Below are 23,372 nucleotides of genomic sequence, written 5' to 3'. Positions count from 1 at the left end.
GGCATGCTGAGACTTGTAGTTTTGCAATATTTAGAGGGGTTCAGGTTGTAGATCACTAAGTGGTCTCAAACTGTAGCCCTCCAGATGTTGCAAAACTACAACACTCAGCATGCCCAGACAGCAGTTTTCTGTCTGGGCATGCTGCGAGTTGTAGTTTTGCAACATCTGGAGGGCCACAGTTTTGAGACCACTGGACAGTGATTTACAACCTGAACCCCTCTAAATCTTGCAAAACTACAACTCCCAGCATTCAGGAACAGCATAAGGCTGTCTTGGCATGCTGGGAGTTGTACTTGCGTGCCTCCAGCCGTTGCATAACTACATCTCCCAGCATTGTCTGTCAGTGCATGCTGGGAGTTGTATTTTTGACCCCCCCCTCCCATGTGAATGTACAGGCTACATTCACACTGGCGGCAGATTACAGTGAGTTCCCCGCTTCAAGTTTGAGCTGTGGCAAATTTTCCGCCGCAGCTCAAACTCCTAGCGGGAGACTCAGTGTAATCTGCCTCCAGTGTGAATGTAACCTAAAAACACTACACTACAGTACACTAACATAAAATAAAGAGTAAAACACTACATATACACATGCACACTGCCCCCACCACCACCCCCCTTCCCCAATAAAAATGAAAAACGTATTGTACGTCAGTGTTTCTAAGATGGAGCCTCCAGCTGTTGCAAAACAAAAACTCCCAGCATTTCTGGACAGCAATTGACTGTCCAAGCATGCTGGGAGTTTTACAACAGCTGGAGGCACCCTGTTTTGGAACCACTGGCATAAAATACCCCTATGTCCACCCCTATGCAAGTCCCTAATTGAGGCCTCAAATGCGCATGGCGCTCTCACTTTGGAGCCCTGTTGTATTTCAAGGCAACAGTTTACGGTCAAATATGGGGTATCGCCGTACTCGGGAGAAATTGCCTAACAAATTTTGGGGGGCTTTTTCTCCTTTTACCCCTTATGAAAAGGAACAGTTGGGGTCTACACCAGCATGTTAGTGTAAAAAAATAAACATGTTTACACTAACATGCTGGTGTTGCCCTATACTTTTCACAAGAGGTAAAAACGCCCCCCAAAATTTGTAACGCAATTTCTCCCGAGTATGGAGATACCCCATATGTGGGCGCAAAGTGCTCTGGGGGCACACAACAAGGCCCAGAAGGGAGAGGGCACCATGTACATTTGAGGTGATTTGCACAGGGGTGGCTGATTGTTACAGCAGTTCTGACAAACGCAAAAAAAAAAAAAAACACACCCACATGTGACCCCATTTTGGAAACTACGCCCCTCACGGAAGGTAATAAGGGGTGCAGTGAGAAATTACATCCCTCACGGATCTGACGGATCTTTGGAACAGTGGTCCGTGAAAATGAAAAATTTTGCACAGCCCACTGTTCCAAAGATCTGTCATCAGTAAATGCTCACTGTACCCCTTATTACATTTTGTGAAGGGTCTAGTTTCCAAAATGGTATGCCATGTGTTTTTTTTTTTTTTTTGCTGTCCTGGCACCATAGGGGCTTCCTAAATGCGACATGCCCCCCGAGCAAAATTTGCTCTCAAAAAGCCAAATATGACGCCTTCTCTTCTGAGCATTGTAGTTCGTCCGTAGTGCACTTCAGGTCCACTTATGGGGTACCTCCATACTCAGAAGAGATAGGGTTACAAATTTTGGGGGGTCTTTTCTGCTATTAACCCTTGCAAAAATGTAAAATTTGGGGGGAAACCCACATTTTAGTGAAAAAAAAAAATAAAATAAATTTACATATGCAAAAGTCGTGAAACACCTGTGGGGTACTAAGGCTCACTTTATCCCTTGTTACGTTCCTCAAGGGGTCTAGTTTCCAAAATGGTATGCCATGTGTTTTTTTTTTTGCTGTCCTGGCACCATAGGGGCTTCCTAAATGCAACATGCCCCCCAAAAACCATTTCAGAAAAACGTACTCTCCAAAATCCCCTTGTTGCTCCTTCGCTTCTGAGCCCTCTACTGCGCCCGCCGAACACTTAAGATAGACATATGAGGTATGTACTTACTCGAGAGAAATTGGGTTACACATACAAGTATACTTTTTCTCCTTTTCCCCCTTGTAAAAATTCAAAAATTGGGTCTACAAGAACATGCGAGTGTAAAAAAAATGAAGATTTTGAATTTTCTCCTTCACTTTGCTGCTTTTCCTGTGAAACACCTAAAGGGTTAATACACTTACTGAATGTCATTTTGAATACTTTGGGGTGTAGTTTTTATAATGGGGTCATTTATGGGGTATTTCTAATATGAAGACACTTCAAATCCACTTCAAACCTGAACTGGTCCCTGAAAAATAGTGAGTTTGAAAATTTTGTGAAAAATTGGAAAATTGCTGCTGAACTTTGAAGCCCTCTGGTGTCTTCCAAAAGTAAAATTTCGTCAATTTTATGATGCAATCATAAAGTAGACATATTACATATGTGAATAAAAAAAAAAAATTATTTGGAATATCCATTTTCCTTACAAGCAGAGAGCTTCAAAGTTAGAAAAATGCTAAATTTTAAATTTTTTCATCAAATTTGGGGATTTTTCACCAAGAAAGGATGCAAGTTAACACAAAAAATTACCATTATGTTAAAGTAGAATATGTCACAAAAAACAATCTCAGAATCAGAATGATAAGTAAAAGCATTCCAGAGTTATTAATCTTTAAAGTGACAGTGGTCAGATTTGCAAAAAAGGGCTTTGTCCTAGAGGTGAAAATGGGCTCCGTCCTTAATGGGTTAAAATAAAGTTAAAACATTATCCCTTTAAATTCCTCACAAGTATGAGGTAAGATGAAGCACCTGAATTTGGGCTTTCTTCATTTGCGAACTGGTCAAGAGAGATTTTTGTTGCAACATTTTCTCAATGCGCTGATTTACTTGTTGGTCTTTCTTTAGTTCATTGTCGTAAAATTTTGAGCCCTGTAATAAAGATACAAAATCAAAATGAAACGTATCATCAGAAAATGACCCGTGGTATCATGTTTTCTGTTTAACATATGTTTTAAAAAATGTTGGCATATTCACATACTTTTGTGGCTTCCATTATAATCTTATTGATCTTCTCCTTATCCAGGCCTTCCATTCCGGCCTTGTTGTCATTAAGGCCCATTCTAAACTGAAATCTATCCTTGCTCAGAGCCTTCCCTTTTTCTACAGTGGAATCCATTTCAGTTTGTGGGTCACCACCTGTGATAAAGACACATAGTCACAATACAAAAATATTAGTAAGTTTCTCATACTGGGTATTCAGTCAACATTTTGCTCATTATTTCAGCCAAAACCAAGAGACACAAGAGAAAAGTACATAATAGAAGGAATGCACCTTTTCTGTGTTTTGGACCCAATCCTGGTTGTGGCTAAAAATACTGACCTAAAACTACATGTAAACCCAGCCTTAGGGTATGCCCATTCAATGTGGACAATCTGTGTCCGGCACCTCCAATGCATGTTCCTGAGAAATATTATCAGAATAATTAATTTGTCATCTGAAATGTGTACACAAAATAATATGCATTGCAAGTGTGAAAATATATAGAGGGAGAGCATTACTGGTGGTAGAACAAATGTGTTCAGGTAGAAAAAAAAGGGGAGGTATTACATTGTTGGCTATAGCAGTCTAAATTTCAGACACTACATACAATTTAGCGCTTTAGAATCCTAAGAGTATGTTCACACTGTGTAAAATGGGGGCAGAAAAAAACATGCATTTCAAGGTGGAAAAGCAAAGGACACTCATAGGATCTGAAAAAAAGAATTATTACTCTACATAAAGATGGCCTAGGCTATAAGAATATTGCCAAGACCCTAAAACTGAGCTACAGCATGGTGGGCAATACCATAAAGTGGTTTCACAGGACAGGTTCCACTCAGGCCTTACCATGGTAGACCAAAAAAGTTGAGTGCATGTGCTCAGTGTCATTTCCAGAGGTTGACTTTGGGGAAAAAGACGTATAAGTGCTGCCAGCATTGCTAGAGAGGTTGAAGGGGAGTGGGTCAGCCTAAGGCTGGGTTCACACTACGGTTTGTCATTACGGTTCCCGCATACGGCTGGGAGGAGGGGTGGGCGGGGCTTAATCGCGGCGCCCACACTCAGCCGTATAGGGAACCGTAGTTAATGTATGTCTATGAGCCGACCGGAGTGAACCGCAGCCTCCGGTCGGCTGCTTTTTCGGCCGTATGCGGTTTCCCGACCGCAGGCAAAAACGTGGTCGACCACGTTTTTGCCTACGGTCGGGAAACCGCATACGGCCGAAAAAGCAGCCGACCGGAGGCTGCGGTTCACTCCGGTCGGCTCATTCACGACGAGCGACGTACATGTGCATCCTCCGCCAGCTCTCGCGATATGCCGCAGGGTCACGCAGTGTGGGTCCCAGCGGCTATCAACGGCCGGGACCCGCGGCTAATATAGGACATCACCGATCGCGGTGATGCCCTGTATTAACCCTACAGATGCAGCAATCAAAGCTGACCGCCGCGTCTGAAATGAAAGTGAAAGTAACCCGGCTGCTCAGTCGGGCTGTTCGGGACCGCTGCGGTGAAATCGCGGCGTCCCGGACAGCTTACAGGACACCGGGAGGGCCCTTACCTGCCTCCTCGGTGTCCGATCGACGAATGACTGCTCTGTGCCTGAGATCCAGGCAGGAGCAGTCAAGCGACGATAACACTGATCACAGGCGTGTTAATACACGCCAGTGATCAGCATAGGAGATCAGTGTGTACAGTTTTATAGGTCCCTATGGGACCTATAACACTGCAAAAAAAAGTAAAAGAAAAGTGTTAATAAAAGGTAATTTAACCCCTTCCCTAATAAAAGTTTGAATCACCCCCTTTTTCCCATAAAAAAATAAAACAGTGTAAATGAAAATAAAAATAAACATATGTGGTATCGCCGCATGCGTAAATGTCTGAACTATAAAAATATATCATTAATTAAACCGCACGGTCAATGGCGTACACGTAAAAAAATTCCAAAATCCAAAAAAGCGTATTTTTAGTCACTTTTTATACCATGAATAAAAAGGGATCAAAAAGTCTGATCAAAACAAAAATGGTACCGATAAAAACTTCTGATCATGGCGCAAAAAATGAGTCCTCATACCGCCCCGGAACGTGGAAAAATGTAAAAGTTATAGGGGTCAAAAGAGGACATTTTTAAACGCATACATTTTCCTGCATGTAGTTATGATTTTTTTACGAAGTACGACAATATCCAACCTATATATGTAGGGTACCATTTTAACCGTATGGACCTACAGAATAATGATAAGGTGTCATTTTTACAGAAATATGCACTGCGTAGAAACGGAAGCCCCCAAAATTACAAAATGGCTTTTTTTCTTTAATTTTGTCGGACAATGATTTTTTTTCCCGTTTCGCCGTGAATTTTTGGGTAAAATGACTAATGTCACTGCAAAGTAGAATTGGTGACGCAAAAAATAAGCCATAATATGGATTTTTAGTTGGAAAATTTAAAGGGTTATGATTTTTTAAAGGTGAGGAGGAAAAAACGAAAGTGCAAAAACTGAAAAACCCTGCGTCCTTAAGGCAGTGCTGGGAAGTAATGGTGACAACACAAAATATTGACACTTTGGCCCTTATTTGGACATTTCCACTTAAGGTTTAGACATTTATGGCTGTGTGTTGAGTTATTTTGAAGGGTCACAAAACTAAAGACTGTTATACAGAGTGTCATTTCATCAGTGTTTTCACAAGAAAAGCTATAATAACATTTTTACAAAAATGTGAGGGGTGGACTCACCAATGTGATATACTGTATCTACAGAACCAGGCAATATGCTATATGAAGCCAATTGCAAGCTTGTTTATGCTGCCATGCTCTACACATAGAGAAATGGTTAAAGGAAATCTGTCACCAGTGTCACCTGCACTAACCTGTCCGTATCGATCTAGTGTTTTTCTTTTAGCAAAATAGTAAATTAAATTGCAATGCTGGTCGTACCCATAAGTAATTGATGGCCGACAACTGAGATTTTCTGGATTCCTAATGGTATAGCATGTTGTACCTATAGGTGATGAATTCCCGTGGATAGGTTATAGATTTTTAAATGGTAATTTTAATTTTGTTACAGTTCCATTCTTTTTTTGTCTTTAACATCCAGACTGTCTCATTGTGTTTTCCTGTGTCTGTCTGTGATATACATTGAAAGGATTTACTTGTATCTCCAACAGATGCCACTTAAAATGGCATCTGTTGTCCATAGGTTCTCATGATAAAAGTAAGAATATTGTACGGTATATGTTTTTGACTATTCCTATGGAATTAATGCAGCACAAATGTTTTTTGACCTAATCGAATTAACAAGGGCCTATGGATACATTTAATGTATACACCAGTAGCTTTTTTGGCTATTGTAATACTCAATCTAAGATTAGCCATAAAGAGCTTTTCCCACCATGGCAAGTTATCCCCTATCCACAGAATAGGGGATAACTTGCAGATCAGTAGAGGTCCAAATACTAGGATCCTAACAATCTCCATAATGAAGTAAGATTGCAACCCTGAATGAGCAATTAGAAAGCCCATAGAGTATGAATGAATGAGCAGTGGCCACACATTCGCAAACTGATCCTTTTATCCGGGGATGAATTTTTACTTTATTCTGGGATCGTCAATTTATTCCTGTTAATACGACAGAACTGCTGACAGATTGACAACATAACCTTATACTTGGGTTTCATCCTGAATAAAATGCTTCTCTTTAGGTGATCATACATTTGAGATGGCATTGTGATGAGTGGGATATGGCATACCATTGGTGATACCGTCTTAATGGGTATCGCCATATAATAATCATAGGAAACAGTGGACCTTGCACTTGGGTTAGTAAAAGCCCGCTAAAGGGTGGAGGCCTTGTGTACTCCATTGATGCAAACTTCAATAAAGGAAACACTCAAACAACTTCTTATAATAATTTTCTTTGTTTCTTTCTTTCCATAAATACATATAATATTATAATAAACGTACACACAATACATATATTAGATATAACCCAGAATGCATTCTAATTGCAGATCGTTCACAATCCGGACTAATGTCACTCCCTCCGAAGCACGTAGGCCCCAGATGCTTTGACACGTTTCAAGGAGCATGGCCCCTTTTGTCAAATGTTGCGGTGTTCAGCGAGTTGGTGTGTCCATACCTATTCCTTCATGTGAAAGCGTCTGGGACCTACATGCTCTGGAGGGTGTAAAATTTGCCCGTATTTTGTATTTGCCTTTTTAAAACCATAATTTCATGGTAGAAGTTACAAATTAATATAAAAGGGATATTGCCATCTTATTAAAGGAAATCTGTACAAACCTGTCGGTATCGATCTAGTGTTTTTTCTTTAGCAAAATAGTAAATCAAATTACAATGCTGGTCATATCCATAAGTAATTGATAGCCGACAACTGAGATTTTCTTGATTCATAATGGTATAGCATATTTTACCTATGGGGCATGGGAGGAGCTTACCGATGTCCCCGCTGCTGCGAGACCCAGCAGAGAGCAGCAGCAGTTTTGGGCATGGGCAGAGCTTGGTCACCAAGTCACATCACCGTTGCTGCTCCCTGTTGGGTCCCGCTGGAAGAGAACAGCAGCGGTGATGTCAGTAAGCTCCGCCCGTGCCCCAAGCCAGGTGCCCCGAGCGGAGCTAATGGAGGAGATTACCGAAGATCCCTGCCACAGAATGGGACAAGGTAATCTCTTCAGGACACAGGGCGTATGGATACGCCCTGGATCCCGAGTCCTTAAGGACCGAGGGCGTATCCATACGCCTGTGGGAAATCCGGTCCCCACCGCTAGCGACGACGAGGGACTGACCTGTGTGCGGCGGCGTGGAGCAGCAGTTGGAGGTGAGTGACAGCCTCCTGCCGTTGCTTAGCAACAGCTCCCAGCATGCAAAAAGGGCATGCTGGGAGCTGTAGTTATGCAACAGCAGGAGGCAGACCACCACAACTCCCAGCATTCCCTTATGGGCATGCTGGGACTTATAGTTTTGCAACAGCTGAAGGCACATTTTTTCTATGGAAAAGTGTACCTTCAGCTGTTGTATAACTAATACCCCCAGCTTGCACAAACAGCTAAAGTGAATGCTGGGAGTTGTAGTGGTGCATCTGCTGGTTGCATAACTACAACTCCCAGCATGCCCGTTGGCTGTCGGTGACTGCTGAGAGTTGTAGTTTTGAAACAGCTGAAGGCACACTGGTTCTGAAACTCAGTTTTTTTTTTTACCTAACTCAGTGTTTCACGACCGGTGTGCCTTCAGCTGTTGCAAACTACAACTCCCAGCATGCACCGTACATGCTGGGAGTTGTAGTTTTGCAACAGCTGGAGGCACAATGGTTGTGAAACACTGAGTTAGGTCACAAACTCAGTGATACATAACCAGTGTGCCTACAGCTGTTGCAAAACTAAAACTCTCAGCATGTACAGTCTGTCAGCGCATGCTGGGAGTTGTAGTTTTGCAACAGCTGGATGTCCCCCTCCCCAATGTGAACATACAGGGTACACTCACATGGGCGGAGGTTTACAGTAAGTATCCGGCTGCAAGTTTGAGCTGCAGCTAATTTTCTGCCGCAGCTCAAACTGCCAGCGAGAAACTACTGTGAACCCCCGCCCGTGTGACTGTACCCTAAAACACTACACTACACTAACACAAAATAAAATAAAAAGTAAAAAACACTACATATACACATACCCCTACACAGCCCCCTCCCCAATAAAAATGAAAAACGTCTGGTACGCCACTGTTTCCAAAACGGAGCCTCCAGCTGTTGCAAAACAACTACTCCCAGTATTACCAGACAGCCACTGACTGTCCAGGCATGCTGGGAGTTTTGCAACAGCTGGAGGCACCCTGTTTGGGAATCACTGGCGTAGAATACCCTTATGTCCACCCCTATGCAAGTCCCTAATTTATGCCTCAAATGTGCATGGCACTCTCACTTTGGAGCCCTCTCACTTTGGAGCCCTGTCAAGACAACAGTTTAGGGTCACATATGGGGTATCGCCGTACTCGGGAGAAATTGTGTTACAAATTTTGGGGGGTATTTTCTGCTTTTACCCTTTTTAAAAAAGTAAAATTTTGGGGAAAATAAGCATTTTAGGTAAATAATATTTTTTTTTTTTTACATATACAAAAGTCGTGAAACCCCTGTGGGGTATAAAGGTTCACTTAACCCCTTGTTACGTTCCCCGAGGGGTCTAGTTTCCAAAATAGTATGCCATGTGGGTTTTTTTTTTTTTGCTGTCCTGGCACCATAGGGGCTTCCTAAATGCGGCATGCCCCCAGAGCAAAATTTGCTTCCAAAAAGCCAAATGTGACTACTCCTCTTCTGAGACCTGTAGTGCGCCAGCAAAGCACTTTCCACCCCCATATGGGATGTTGTCTGAATCGGGAGAAATTGGGCTTCAAATTTTGGGGGGTATTTTCTGCTATTACCCTTTTAAAAAATGTAAAATTTTTGGGAAAGCAAGCATTTTAGGTAATTTTTTTTTTTTTTACATTTGCAAAAGTCATGAAACACCTGTGGGGTATTAAGGCTCACTTTATCCCATGTTACATTCCCCGAGGGGTCTAGTTTCCAAAATGGTATGCCATGTGTTTTTTTTTTTTTTGCTGTTTTGACACCCTAGGGGCTTCCTAAAGGTGACATGCCCCCAAAAAACTATTTCAGAAAAATGTTCTCTCCAAAATCCCCTTGTCGCTCCTTCGCTTCTGAGCCCTCTACGATGCACAATATGAATTTTCCCCCATACCGCAATACCGGTTGGGCCCCTCCCCCTCGGGAATGTATTATCAGCCCAGCGCTGTCCCCCCATCGGGGAACTAACACTATGTTACCCGCCAGCACTGTTCTGCCCCCCCCCCCAATTAATTATCAGCCCAGTGGGGTACTACTCACATATGTCAAGCACTGCCCTCCTCCTCTTTGTTGCGGCCACCGGCGCTGGAACTCTATACTGTACGCCAGTGGTCTCCAACCTGCAGACCTCCAGCTGTTGCAAAACTACAACTCCCAGCATGCCCGGACAGCCAACGGCAGTCTGGGCATGCTGGGAGTTGTAGTTTTGCAACAGCTGGAGGTCCGCAGGTTGGAGACCACTGCTGTACGCTGTATCCCTATGCCCGGGCTTCAAAAGTTTAAGAAAATAAACTGTAACTCACCTATGTCAGCCACAAGCTGGGGACGGGAACGTCGGACAGCCGTCAGCCTATCACCGGCCGGAGTGATGTCCCGCCCCGGCCAGTGATAGGCTGAGCCCACTGTCATGTAAGAAGCTTTGGCAGGCTTCTTACATGACAGTGGGCTTAGGATATCACTGGCCGGGGCGGGACATCACTCCGGCCGGTGATAGGCTGATGGCTGTCCGACGTTCCAGTCCCCATCGTGTGGCTGAAATAGGCAAGTTAAAGTTTATTTTCTGTATCTTTTGCAGCCCGGGCATAGGTATACAGCGAACAGCAGTGGTCTCCAACCTGCGGACCTCCAGCTGTTGCAAAACTACAACTCCCAGCATGCCCATGCTGGGAGTTGTAGTTTTGCAACAACTGGAGGTCCGCAAGTTGGAGACCAATGGCGTACAGTGTGTTCCATCGCCGGCGGCCCCCAACAAAGAGGAGGAGGGCAGCGCTTGAAGGTGACATCTGTGAGTAGTACCCCACTGGGCTGATCATTAATTGGGGGGAGCAGAACAGTGCTGGCGAGTCACATGATTGGGGGGGGGGGGGCAAACACCGCACGCGGGTCACATGATTGGGGCGGGGGCGGAAAATACCATTATATACCGTGGAACCGCCGGTATATAATGGTAATGATACACACATTTGGTCATACCGCCCAGCCCTAATTACCATTTAAAAATCTATAACCTATCCACAGGAATTCATCACCTATAGGTACAACATGCTATACCATTAGGAATCAAGAAAATCCCAGTTGTCGGCCATCAATTACTTATGGATAAGACCAACATTGCAATTTGATTTACTATTTTACAAAAGTTAAACGCCAGATCGATTTTGCTGGATTTATCTAAAAACTAAAGTTTAAAAGGTACAGGTCATCACTCTTATACTGCCTGAACTGTGAGGTGGTCCCCAAAGGCTTCTACCCGCTGGCATTGCTTGATTGCTCCTTTCTTACATCCAAATAGGGAGGAAATCGATTAATCAAGGCAGGTAGGAGCCACAGTAATGACTTGTGGTTCAGGCAGCTTGAAACTGATGACAGGTTCCCTTTAATCAAGTTCTTGGCAGTGATCTGGAGTTTTCTGAAACATCGTATACTTCTAAAGCTAAGCACTCATAAACATGACTGCTCAATATTGTTTATCTCACAGGGGTGTTCATGTGTCCAGAAGAAGAATTCCTCCAGCACCAGTCAATCTGCATATTGAATGAGGAGAGACATTAGTTTGAAACGCGTCTGGACTGCAGGGAACCAAGTCTAAGCAGCAGAGTCACATGTCAAGAGCAATTCAGACAGACTTCATCCTCCACACATTTTAGGAACACACTGTCAGTAAACCAAAAATTCCTGTGACTTAGCAATACGATCCTATCATCACATTGTATATTGTACACTAAATATAAGTTAGAATAGTTCAGAAAACTGCAGAGTAATAGCAGTTAAATATAAATATTCGAAAGAAATCCAATGTCCAGTCTATAGAACGTCAAATTCTTTATTTCTTCATTAGGTAAAAAGTAGCAAAAAGAGACCAGTCTCTGGTGTAACATGAGCTTTATTATAGCTGTGACAAAGAGTGTTACACCTGATACGTGTAGGTGTTACAACACTGCTGTTTGAACGCTGGCTTTTAAAAAAAGATTTTTAAAGCAATTTCTCAATGTTAGGGTGCATTAACACCACAAGGGGGGAGATCTAGTCCCCAAATAGCTAAACGTGGTGTTAATGCACCCTAACAATGAGATATTGCTTTACAAGAAATAAAAATGCCAGCGTTCAAACAGCAGGTAGGTTGCTGTCAGTTTTCTTTTAAACTCTTAAAGAGTTAAAAACTTTTCATATAATGCAGGACTCATTATAATATGACATTTCACAATATACACCTGTTAAAAAAAATGTAAATTTTCACCTGAAATTCAAGCTCAAAATAGCCACCACTAGGGGTCGCCTATCTTTTAGCCAGACAGATTAGTCTAGATTTTACAGCATACTCGATTCTGGCCGTAAAGCATACCAGTATCCAGTAAAGGAGATTTCTATTGAGTGTATGCAAAACTACAGATAAAGGATGTGTGGACATGCTGGGAGCTGTAGTTTTACAACAGCTGGAGGCAACACTGCTCTAACACAGTTATTTACAAACATTGCAGCTTCAGTTGTTACTAAACTACAACTTCCAGCATGCTGAAATAGTCAAAGCTTTCTCGGACTCCTGAATGACAAAGAAGTTGATCAGACATTCAGGAGTCTGTGAAAGATGAATGACACACATAGTGACAGCTATTCTGATTAGCAGTGGCGTACCAATGGGGGGGGGGGCGGTCCGCCCCGGGTGCCACTCTCAAGGGGGGTGCCAGGGGCGGACTGACCCGCCACCGCCGAGGTCCGGGACACTCGTCCCAGATCCCCAGCTGACAGCGCTACATTCTCCTGTATGCGCGATACACGCACATACAGGAGAAGGTGTCCCCTCTGTGTGAGCCGCATCTGCAGCTACACAGAGGAGACGTGACCTCCGCCCCCACGCAGCACGCAGTACAGGCGCCGATGACGTCACTCATCGGCGCCTGTACTGTGGAGGGGAGAAGATGCAGACCCTGCAGCTGAGGAGATCGCTGCGTGGGATGTCAGGTGAGCATCCTTTTTTTTTCCTTTGCATATACCTACAGGGGGGGGGGGGAGAGGGGGGGTGCTCTGCATTTACCTATAGGGAGGGGGGGAGAGGGGGGGGGTGCTCTGCATTTACCTATAGGGAAGGGGGGGGAGAGGGAGGGGGGGTTCTCTGCATTTACCTATGGGAGGGGGGGGGGGTGCTCTGCATTTACCTATAGTCAAGGGGGAGAGGGGGGGTGCTCTGTATTTACCTATAGGGAAGGGGGGGAGAGGGGGGGGTGCTCTGCATTTACCTATAGGGAAGGGGGGGAGAAGGAGGGGGGTGCTCTGCATTAACCTATAGGGAAGGGGGGGTGCTTCTGCATATACCTATAGGGAGGGGGGTGCTCTGCATTTACCTATAGGGAAGGGGGGAGAGGGAGGTGGGGTGCTCTGCATTTACCTATAGGGAAGGGGGGAAGAGGGGGGGTGCTCTGCATTTACCTAAAGGGAAGGGGGGGGAGAGGGGGGTGCTCTCCATTTACCTATAGGGGAGAGGGGGGGGTGCTGTGCATTTACCTATAGGGAAGGGGGGGAGGGGGGGGTGCTCTGCATATACCTATAGGGGAGGGGGGGTGCTCTGCATATACCTATAGGGAAGGGGGAGAGGGGGGGTGCTCTGCATTTACCTATAGGGAAGGGGGGTGCTCTGCATATACCTATAGGGAAGGGGGGAGAGGGGGGGTGCTCTGCATATACCTAGGGCTGGGCGGTATGACCATATATGTGTATCACGGTATTTTTTTTAACTTACGGCGGTTCCACGGTATATAACGGTATTCCCGCCCCCCCCCAAAATCATGTGACCCGCCAGCGCTATTCTGCTCCCCCAATTAATGATCAGCCCAGCGGGGTACTACTCACATATGTCAAGCACTGCCCTCCTCCTCTTTGTTAGGGGCCTCCGGCGATGGAACTCACTGTACGCCAGTGGTCTCCAACCTGCGGACCTCCAGTTGTTGCAAAACTACAACTTCCAGCATGGCTGTCCAGACATGCTGGGAGTTGTAGTTTTGCAACAGCTGGAGGACCGCAGGTTGGAGACCACTGCTGTACGCTGTATACCTATGCCTGGGCTGCAAAAGATACAGAAAATAAACTTAACTCACCCACGTCGGCCGCACGCTGGGGACGGGAATGCCGGACAGCCGTCAGCCTATCACCGGCCAGAGCGATGGCCCGACCCTGCCAGTGATAGGCTGAGCCCACTGTCATGTAAGAAGCCGGCTTCTTACATGACAGTGGGCTCAGGCTATCACTGGCCAGGGCGGGGCATCACTCTGGCCGGTGATAGGCTGACGGCTGTCCGGCGTTCCCGTCCCCAGCGTGCGGCCGACGTGGGTGAGTTAAGTTTATTTTCTGTATCTTTTGCAGCCCGGGCATAGGTATACAGCGTACAGCAGTGGTCTCAAACCTGTGGACCTCCAGCTGTTGCAAAACTACAACTCCCAGCATGCCCGGACAGCCGTTGGCTGTCCGGGCATGCTGGGAGTTGTAGTTTTGCAACAACTGGAGGTCCGCAGGTTGGAGACCACTGGCGTACAGAGAGTTCCATCGCCGGCTGTCCGGGAATGCTGGGAGTTGTAGTTTTGCAACATCTGGAGGTCTGCAGGTTGGAGACCACTGGCGTACAGTATAGAGTTCCGGCGCCCGGCGGCCCCCAACAAAGAGGAGGAGGGCAGTGCTTGACATATGTGAGTAGTACTCCGCTGGGCTGATCATTAATTGGGGGGAGCAGAACAGTGCTGGCGGGTAACATAGGATTAGTTCCCCGATGTGGGGACAGCGCTGTGCTAGGCTGATAATACATTCCCGAGGGGGAGGGGCCCAACCGGTATTGCCTTATGGGGGAAAATCCATATTGTGCAACCCAAAAAATGTGGTATTCGGTATGAACCGGTATACCGCCCAGCCCTAGATATACCTATGGGAAAGAGGGGGGGGGGGGTGTAGCTCTGCATATACCTATGGGAAAGAGGGGGGGGTGTAGCTCTGCATATACCTATGGGGAAGAGGGGGTGGGGGGTTTAGCTCTGCATATACCTATGAGAAAGAGGGGGGGGTAACTCCGTATATACCTATGGGAAAGAGGGGGTTACCTGGCTACCTACCTACCTGCCCTTTTACTGTGCAGGACACCAAGGAGGGCATTATTACAGTTTGTGGGCCTATAGATGGAAAGATTGTAGAGGAGGGGAGGGCACTGAAAATATGCAGAGTCTGACATGTTTTTCCTGCAGATGTAAAGAGATCCACATGGCGGTCTTATCCGGACGGAGAAGAAAAGGAAAGAGGACACCGCTGATCAGAAAAGACGTAATTGTGAGTCCCAAAATTTAACTGTAATCACTTATATGGTATACAGATCCTGTGTACAGCTGATATCTACGGCCATATGGTCCTGTATATAATCACTTATATTGTATACAGATCCTTTATAGTATACTGGTCTGTATATAGGGGTTTTATTCAGTACAGTATGGTGGTATTATCCAGTTATTGTGTGGTGGTATATATTTACTCCTTGTATACCAGTATTATTGGTCATAGAAATTTACCTACGTTAAAGTGTTTTTTACATATATAAATTTTAGTTTATTTTGTGTGGGATTTGGGTGGAATAGGAGCGTGGAAGAAGATTGACGAGCTGCAGGGGCCCTTGCTTTTTTTTGGTCTGGGTCCCCGAGTGTTGTCAGTCCGCTCCTGGGGGGAGGGGAGGGAGGGGGTGTAATTAATGGAGGGTGCATGTGGGTGTGTGTGTGTGTGGGGGGGGGGGTGCCAAACAAAGGGTCCGCCCCGGGTGCCAAATGCTCTAGGTACGCCCCTGCTGATTAGCATCCAGCTTTACTAGGAGAAGATAAAACAGATAGAACATGTATTCATAAAAATGCTGTACGTTTATCTAAAAAATCCTTGCACTAATTTTATAAAGATCTATTCTTATGTTTATACATTTTATCCTGTTATGAATTCACCATAATGTCTTCTGATTACTGCAGGCAAGCTCCAAGTATCTTCCTCTGACACATGACACAGCATAAAACCAGAGAGGAAAGGGTTACAGAGTAGAGAGTACTGATTGGCTGACTGCCCAGGCTTGCTCCTGTGAGGGAGACAGACTGACACGCCCCTCCAGCCTGCACAATGAAAAAGTAACTCACCAGCAGATAAATGCTTATATCTCTGGATGTATAGGTCCAAGACACATAAAAATTATATGCACATGATCAGGATTGGGTCCTGAGTAACATATCACTTTTTTCTTTTTTTTGCACTATGACAGGTAAGCTTTAAGGACGCAGGTCTGCGCCCGGACCCGGTATAAAACACGGGGTCACGCCGTGACCCCGCGTCATACCGGGTCGGTCTCGGCAGCTAATGACAGCCGGGACCCTGGGCTAATAGCGTGCGGCACTGATCATTGTGCTGCGCGATATTAACCCTTTAGATGCGGCGTTCAAAATTGATCACTGCGTCTAAAATGAAAGTAAAAGCTTCCCAGCAGCTCAGTCGGTCTGATCGGGACCATCGCGATGTCCCGATCAGCTAGAACGCAAGAGGAGGTCCCCTCATCTGCCTCCGTCGCGTCCGATCGGCGATTGATTGCTCTAGGCCTAAAATCCAGGCTTGAGCAATCGACCGCCGATTACACTGATCTTTACCGTGTCAATGCACGGCAATGATCTGTGTATGAAATCGGTATGTGCAGTGAAATAGCCCCCAGGGGGGCTATAACACTGCAACAAAAAGAAGTGTAAAATAAAAGTTAATAAAGACCATTTAACACCTTCCCTAATAAAATTAAGAATCACCCCCCTTTTCCCATTTAAAAAAAAACTGTGTAAATAAAAATAAACATATGTGGTATCGTCGCGTGCGGAAATGTCCGAACTATAAAAATATATCATTAATTAAACCGCATGGTCAATGGCGTACATGCAAAAAACATTGCAAAGTCCAAAATAGCGTATTTTTGGTCCTTTTTTCTATCATGAATAAATGAATAAAAAGCGATCAAAAAGACTGATTAACCCCTTAAGGACTGAGCCCTTTTTCACCTTAAGGACTCGGCCATTTTTTGCAATTCTGACCACTGTCACTTTAAACATTAATAACTCTGGAATGCTTTTACTTATCATTCTGATTCCGAGATAGCTTTTTCGTGACATATTCTACTTTAACATAGTGGTAAAATTTTGTGGTAACTTGCATCCTTTCTTGGTGAAAAATCCCAAAATTTGATGAAAAATTAGAAAATTTAGCATTTTTCTAACTTTGAAGCTCTCTGCTTGTAAAGAAAATAGATATTCCAAATAATTTTTTTTAATTCACATATACAATGGGGGAGATTTATCAAAGGATTTAGACTGGTTTTTCTTGTCTAAATTTGTCGCACAGAAAGTCGCAGTCTAAATCTGTGCGACTTTTCTGCGACTTTTGCTCTAGAGGATTTTTAGAACATGATGCATGCAAGTCTATTTTAGACTGAAATGCATTGAAAAATGCATTGGTGCTGAATTTATCAAGTGCGACTTTTCAGCGACAAGTTGCATAGGCTGAAAGTACGCCGAAATGTCAGACCATGTTGGAGCAGGTTTAAATATAGACTAAAGCATAGATCATGCAGTCTGTGCACAGAATTTATCAAGAGCTGTGCGCCATTTGATAAATTCGGTGCACAATAGACCAGACTAACCCTCTGTAGTTTGGTCTATATTGATGAGGGACATAGACAACTTTGATAAATCTCCCCCAATATGTCTACTTTATGTTTGCATCATAAAATTGACGTATTTTTACTTTTGGAAGACACCAGAGGGCTTCAAAGTTCAGCAGCAATTTTCCAATTTTTCACAAAATTTTGAAACTTGCTTTTTTTCAGGGACCAGTTCAGGTTTGAAGTGGATTTGAAGGGTCTTCATATTAGAAATACTCCATAAATTACCCCATTATAAAAACTACACCCCCCAAAGTATTCAAAATGACATTCAGTCAGCGTTTTAACCCTTTAGGTGTTTCACAGGAATAGCAGCAAAGTGAAGGAGAAAATTCACAATCTTCATTTTTTACACTCGCATGTTCTTGTAGACCCAATTTTTGCAAGGGTAAAAAGGAGAAAATTTTTACTTGTATTTGAAACCCAATTTTTCTCGAGTAAGGACATACCTCATATGTCTATGTTAATTGTTCGGCGGGCGCAGTAGAGGGCTCAGAAGGGAAGGAGCGACAAATGGTTTTTGGGGGGCATGTCACCTTTAGGAAGCCCCTATGGTGCCAGAACAGCAAAAAACCCCACATGGCATACTATTTAGGAAACTAGACCCCTCGGGGAACGTAACAAGGGGTAAAGTGAACCTTAATACCCCACAGGTGTTTCACGACTTTTGCATATGTGAAAAAAATATATATTTTTTTACCTAAAATGCTTCTTTTCCCAAAAATTTTACATTTTTAAAAAGGGTAAAAGCAGAAAATACCCCCAAAAATTTGTAACACAATTTCTCCCGAGTACAGCGATACCCCATATGTGACCCTAAACTGTTGCCTTGAAATACGACAGGGCTCCAAAGTGAGAGCGCCATGCGCCTTTGAGGCCTAGATTAGGGATTGCATAGGGGTGGACATAGGGGTATTCTACGCCAGTGATTCCCAAACAGGGTGCCTCCAGCTGTTGTAAAACTCCCAGCATGCCTGGACAGTCAGTGGCTATCTGGCAATACTGGGAGTAGTTGTTTTGCAACAGCTGGAGGCTCCGTTTTGGAAACCGTGGCGTACCAGACGTTTTTCATTTTTATTGGGGAGGGGAGGGGGGCTGTGTAGGGGTATGTGTATATGTAGTGTTTTTTACTTTTTATTTTATTTTTCGTTAGTGTAGTGTAGTGTTTTTAGGGTACAGTCACACGGGCGGGGGTTCACAGTAGTTTCTCGCTGGCAGTTTGAGCTGCGGCAGAAAATTTGCTGCAGCTCAAACTTTCAGCCGGATACTTACTGTAAACCTCCGCCCATGTGAGTGTACCCTGTACGTTCACATTGGGGGGGGGGAACATCCAGCTGTTGCAAAACTACAACTCCCAGCATGTACGGTCTATCAGTGCATGTTGGGAGTTGTAGTTTTGCAACAGCTGGAGGCACACTGGTTGTGAAACACCGAGTTTGGTAACAAACTCAGTGTTTTGCAACCAGTGTGCCTTCAGCTGTTGCAAAAGCTACAACCCCCAGCATGTACGGACAGCGGAAGGGCATGCTGAGTCTTGTAGTTATGCAACAGCTGGAGGCATACTACTTTGGCTGGGGATGCTGGGGATTGTAGTTATGCAACAGCTGGAGACACACTGGTTTGCTACATAACTCAGTGTGCCTTCAGCTGTTGCAAAACTACAACTCTCAGCAGTCACCGACAGCCAACGGGCATGCTGGGAGTTGTAGTTATGCAACCAGCAGATGCACCACTACAACTCCCAGCATGCAGTTTAGCTGTTTGTGCAAGCTGGGAGTTGTAGTTACACAACAGCTGAAGGTACACTTTTCCATAGAAAAAATGTGCCTCCAGCTGTTGCAAAAACCATAAGGGCATGCTGGGAGTTGTGGTTGTCTGTCTCCTGCTGTTGCATAACTACAGCTCCCAGCATGCCCTTTTTGCATGCTGGGAGCTGTTGCTAAGCAACAGCAGGAGGCTGTCACTCACCTCCAACGATCCACGCCGCATCAGGTCAGTCCCTCGTCGTCGTCGCCGCTGCACCTGGGCCCCCGATCCCAACATTGACGCTGGGGATCGGGGTCCCCAGCTCCCACGGTGCACGTCCCGCACCCGCTCACGTCCTCCGGAAGAGGGGCGGAGCGGGTTGCGGGAGTGACACCCGCAGCAGGCGCCCTGATTGGTCGGCCGGGAAACCGGACGACAAATCAGGGCGATCTTGAGGTGGCACCAGTGCCACCTCACCCCTGTTGGCTATGGCTGTTCGGGGCCGTCAGAGACGGCCCCGAACAGCCTGTAATTCCGGGTCACTGGAGACCTGATTGACCGGGAATCTGCCGCAGATCGCTGGACTGAATTGTCCAGCGATCTGCGGCCATCGCCGACATGGGGGGTCATCATGACCCCCCTGGGCGATATGCCGCGATGCCTGCTGAACGATTTCAGCAGGCATCGGGCACCGGCTCCCCTCCAGCTAGCTGCGGGTCGTCGGGAATGGACAAGACGTACTCAAACGTCCTGAGTCCTTAAGGACTCGGAAAAGGGGCCGTTTGAGTACGTCCTGCGTCCTTAAGGGGTTAATATAAAAATGGTACCGGTAAACACTTCAGATCACAGCGCAAAAATTAGCCCTCATACCGGACCGTACGCAGAAAAATAAAAAAAGTTATAGGGGTCAGAAGATGACAATTTTAAACATATAAATTTTCCTGCATATAGTTATGATTTATTTTTTTGGAAGTAAGACAAAATCAAACCTATAAGGGTACAATTCCACCTGGCGTATTTTGCTGCATATTTGCTGCGTATTTGCTGCTGCGTATTTTCCTACCCATTGATTTCAAAATATGCGGCAGCAAAATACGCCAGGTGGGAACGTACCCTAAAAGTAGGGTATCATTTTAACCGTATGGACCTACAGAATAGAGATAAGGTGTCATTTTTACCGAAAAATGCACTGCGTAGAAACGGAAGCCCCCAAAAGTTACAAAATGGCATTTTTTCTTCAATTTTGTCGCACAATTCATTTTTATTACACTTCACCGTGGATATTTTGGGTAAAATGACTAATGTCACTGCAAAGTAGAATTGGTGGCACAAAAAATAAGCCATCATATGGAATTTTAAGTGAAAATTTGAATGCGTTATTTTTTGAACGTGATAAGGAAAAAATTTAAATGCAAAAACGAAAAACCCTGCGTCCTTAAGGGGTTAATTGACCCCTCCAGCCCTGAGATATCAGAGTTTCAAAGATTTCCGGGAGACATTCCGCAGACCGAAGGTTCCACCGCTAGGACCATTTGGAAATACGCCATCTCCATAGATGGCAATGCATTTTTGAGAGGATTCCACAGAAAGGATTGACATTTAAATTTCTGCGACATTTGTTTCTGGAGTGTAAATTCTGTGCATGGTGTAGCAGAATTCCATTAAAAACAATGGGACTCTGCTGCAACGGAATTTCCAAGCAGAATTTTTCCACTGAACTCCGCCGTGTGCACAAGGCCTCAGGCTCTACTCACAGTAGCGCTAAGACCTCCATTGTTAAAGGATTACTCTGGTGCAGGAACACTTATCCCCTGTACCTCCTCTGTGATCTCCTGGACAGCACCATAGCAGTCCCCAGGAACTAAAAGGTGTCAACCCCTACATGAAGTGGCGGCTGAATGCCCCCTCCACGTATCTCTATGGGTGTGCCAGAGATACAGCATTTGGGTATCTCCGGCTCTACCATAGAGATACATGGAGGGGGGGAGTGTGTATATAGTGCTGCAGGCTGCTCTATTGCTGTAGTCATAAGTTTTCAAAGACCAGCGCAAAAATACTGCAGCGCCATAACCATACAAATGCCCTAAGCGAATCAGACAGCACGCCGGTGCATTTATCCCTCATTAGTAAGTGGACTGTAAGGCTGCTTTCACACTATGAAAAGTACCGTTATAAAATAGCCATTAGAAAAACCCTAACGGACGTTAAAAAATCCCATTATAGTCTATGGGATTTTTCTAATAGCCGTTTTAACCCGTTATCGCCCGTTATTAATAACGGACGTTATATATCGACCGTCACAAAATAACGTCCGATAACGGGTTAAAACGGCTATTAGAAAAATCCCATAGACTATAATGGAATTTTCTAACGTCCGTTAGGGATTTTCTAATGGCCGTTTAACCCCGCGATCGCCCGCTATTTTATAACGGACGTTATATAACGGGTACTTTTCATAGTGGGAAAGCAGCCTAAGGGTAAGTTAAATCTTTTCAGATTTGGCACAGACATACCTGAGACTGAAAATATTTTCTATATTTCTAAATGGTGGTATAATTGTTGTTGATGTAGCACACACGTGGATTTCTGTAAACCCTGGACAAAGTGGGGCGGTTGCAAAAAATTATGCAAAAACAAACAAAAACTAAAAAATTGCCTAAATATCCAAATACCTATCCCTACGCCATCAACAGCTTCAGGATCTGTCATACACAGCAGCACAAAGTCAGAACACAATGCAGTGTTTTCCCGATAGGGTGCCTCCAGCTGCTGAAAGACTAGAGCTGTCTGGGCTTGCTGGCAGTTGTAGTTTTGCAACAGCTAAAGCAGTCTTTCCCAACCAGGGTGCCTCCAGCTGTTGCAAAACTACAACTCCCAGCATGCCCGGACAGCCTTTGGCTGTCCGGGCATGATGGGAGTTGTAGTTTTGCAACAGCTGGAGGCACCCTGGTTAGGAAACACGAAGCTAAAGGCACGCTGGAATTCATGGCAGCAATGACCTGCAACCTGTAGCTGTCCAGGCATGCTGGGAGCTGTAGTTTTTGAAACAATGACCTGCAACCTCAGCTGTTGTGAAACTACAAGTCCCAGCATGCCCTGCCACCTGCAGCTTGTCAGGGTATGCTGGGACTTGTAGTTTTAGAATAGCTAGAGTGCCCAAGACTGCAGATATAAGATGATATTTATCATAGACAGGTAGCAGGGACAAGTCTGGACAGTACTATGTGTAATGGTCGGGGCTGGTGACAGCTTTGTATACCATGTAGTGACATACTGAGCACCCCTCCTTACTGCTCCACATGGTATCGCCCCCTGTACGTTACATCACTTACCCCAGTGTAGGTGATTTATGGTATGGCTTCACTTTTATGTTTCCCTCCATTCACACACAGTCCGGAGCTCCCCCTCCTCACAATACAGTCTGTTCCTCTTCCTGGATCCCAGCTCCTCCCATAGAGGAAGCAGCCGCCATCTGTGATGAGGAGATGTGAGAGCAGTGTGTACATTAGACAGAGCTCAGTGCTGGAGATCACGGCCATAGTTCACATCAGGATTTACCCTATGGGGCAGAACATTTTCTGCTGCTTCACCATCATTATGTTTTCTTTACTGTGTGTTATCTCTAATGGGGACTGTGACACAAAGTACAGTGACCAAGAAAATGCTAATATAGCAATTACTTAGATCAGCCAGGAAAATGCTCATACAGCAATCACTGAAATCAGCAAGAAACTGCTCATACAGCAATCACTGAAATCAGCAAGAAACTGCTCATACAGCAATCACTGAAATCAGCAAGAAACTGCTCATACAGCAATCACTGAAATCAGCAAGAAACTACTCATACAGCAATCACTGAAATCAGCAGGAAAATGCTCATACAGCAATCACTGAAATCAGCAAGAAAATACTCATACAGCAATCACTGAAATCAGCAAGAAACTGCTCATACAGCAATCACTGAAATCAGCAGGAAAATGCTTATACAGCAATGACTGAAATTACCTGAAAAATGCTAATATAGCAATCACTGAAATCACCAGGAAA

General features: G+C 44.9%; 1 protein-coding gene across 8 annotated transcripts in view; it reads right to left on the bottom strand.

The window, feature by feature from the left end:
• Positions 1 to 23,372, bottom strand: part of POLK (DNA polymerase kappa) — a 146,633-nt gene that overhangs the window by 45,143 nt on the left and 78,118 nt on the right. For 2 of the 8 annotated variants that reach the window (XM_056540285.1, XM_056540275.1), the window contains exons 1-3: positions 7,336 to 7,361; positions 3,043 to 3,200; positions 2,814 to 2,933 (exon numbers count right to left, since the gene is read on the bottom strand). In XM_056540285.1, coding sequence (XP_056396260.1) covers positions 2,814 to 2,933; positions 3,043 to 3,180 — 258 coding nt within the window. In that variant the 5' untranslated portion in view covers positions 3,181 to 3,200; positions 7,336 to 7,361. The other 6 variants (XM_056540241.1, XM_056540236.1, XM_056540251.1 and 3 more) reach the window with 6 other exon arrangements.

Source organism: Hyla sarda, chromosome 1 (assembly GCF_029499605.1).
Source record: "Hyla sarda isolate aHylSar1 chromosome 1, aHylSar1.hap1, whole genome shotgun sequence".
Taxonomy (NCBI): Eukaryota; Metazoa; Chordata; class Amphibia; order Anura; family Hylidae; genus Hyla; species Hyla sarda.
The sequence above is the reverse complement of the archived record's forward strand: the minus strand, read 5'-3'. Positions and strand labels throughout refer to the sequence as shown.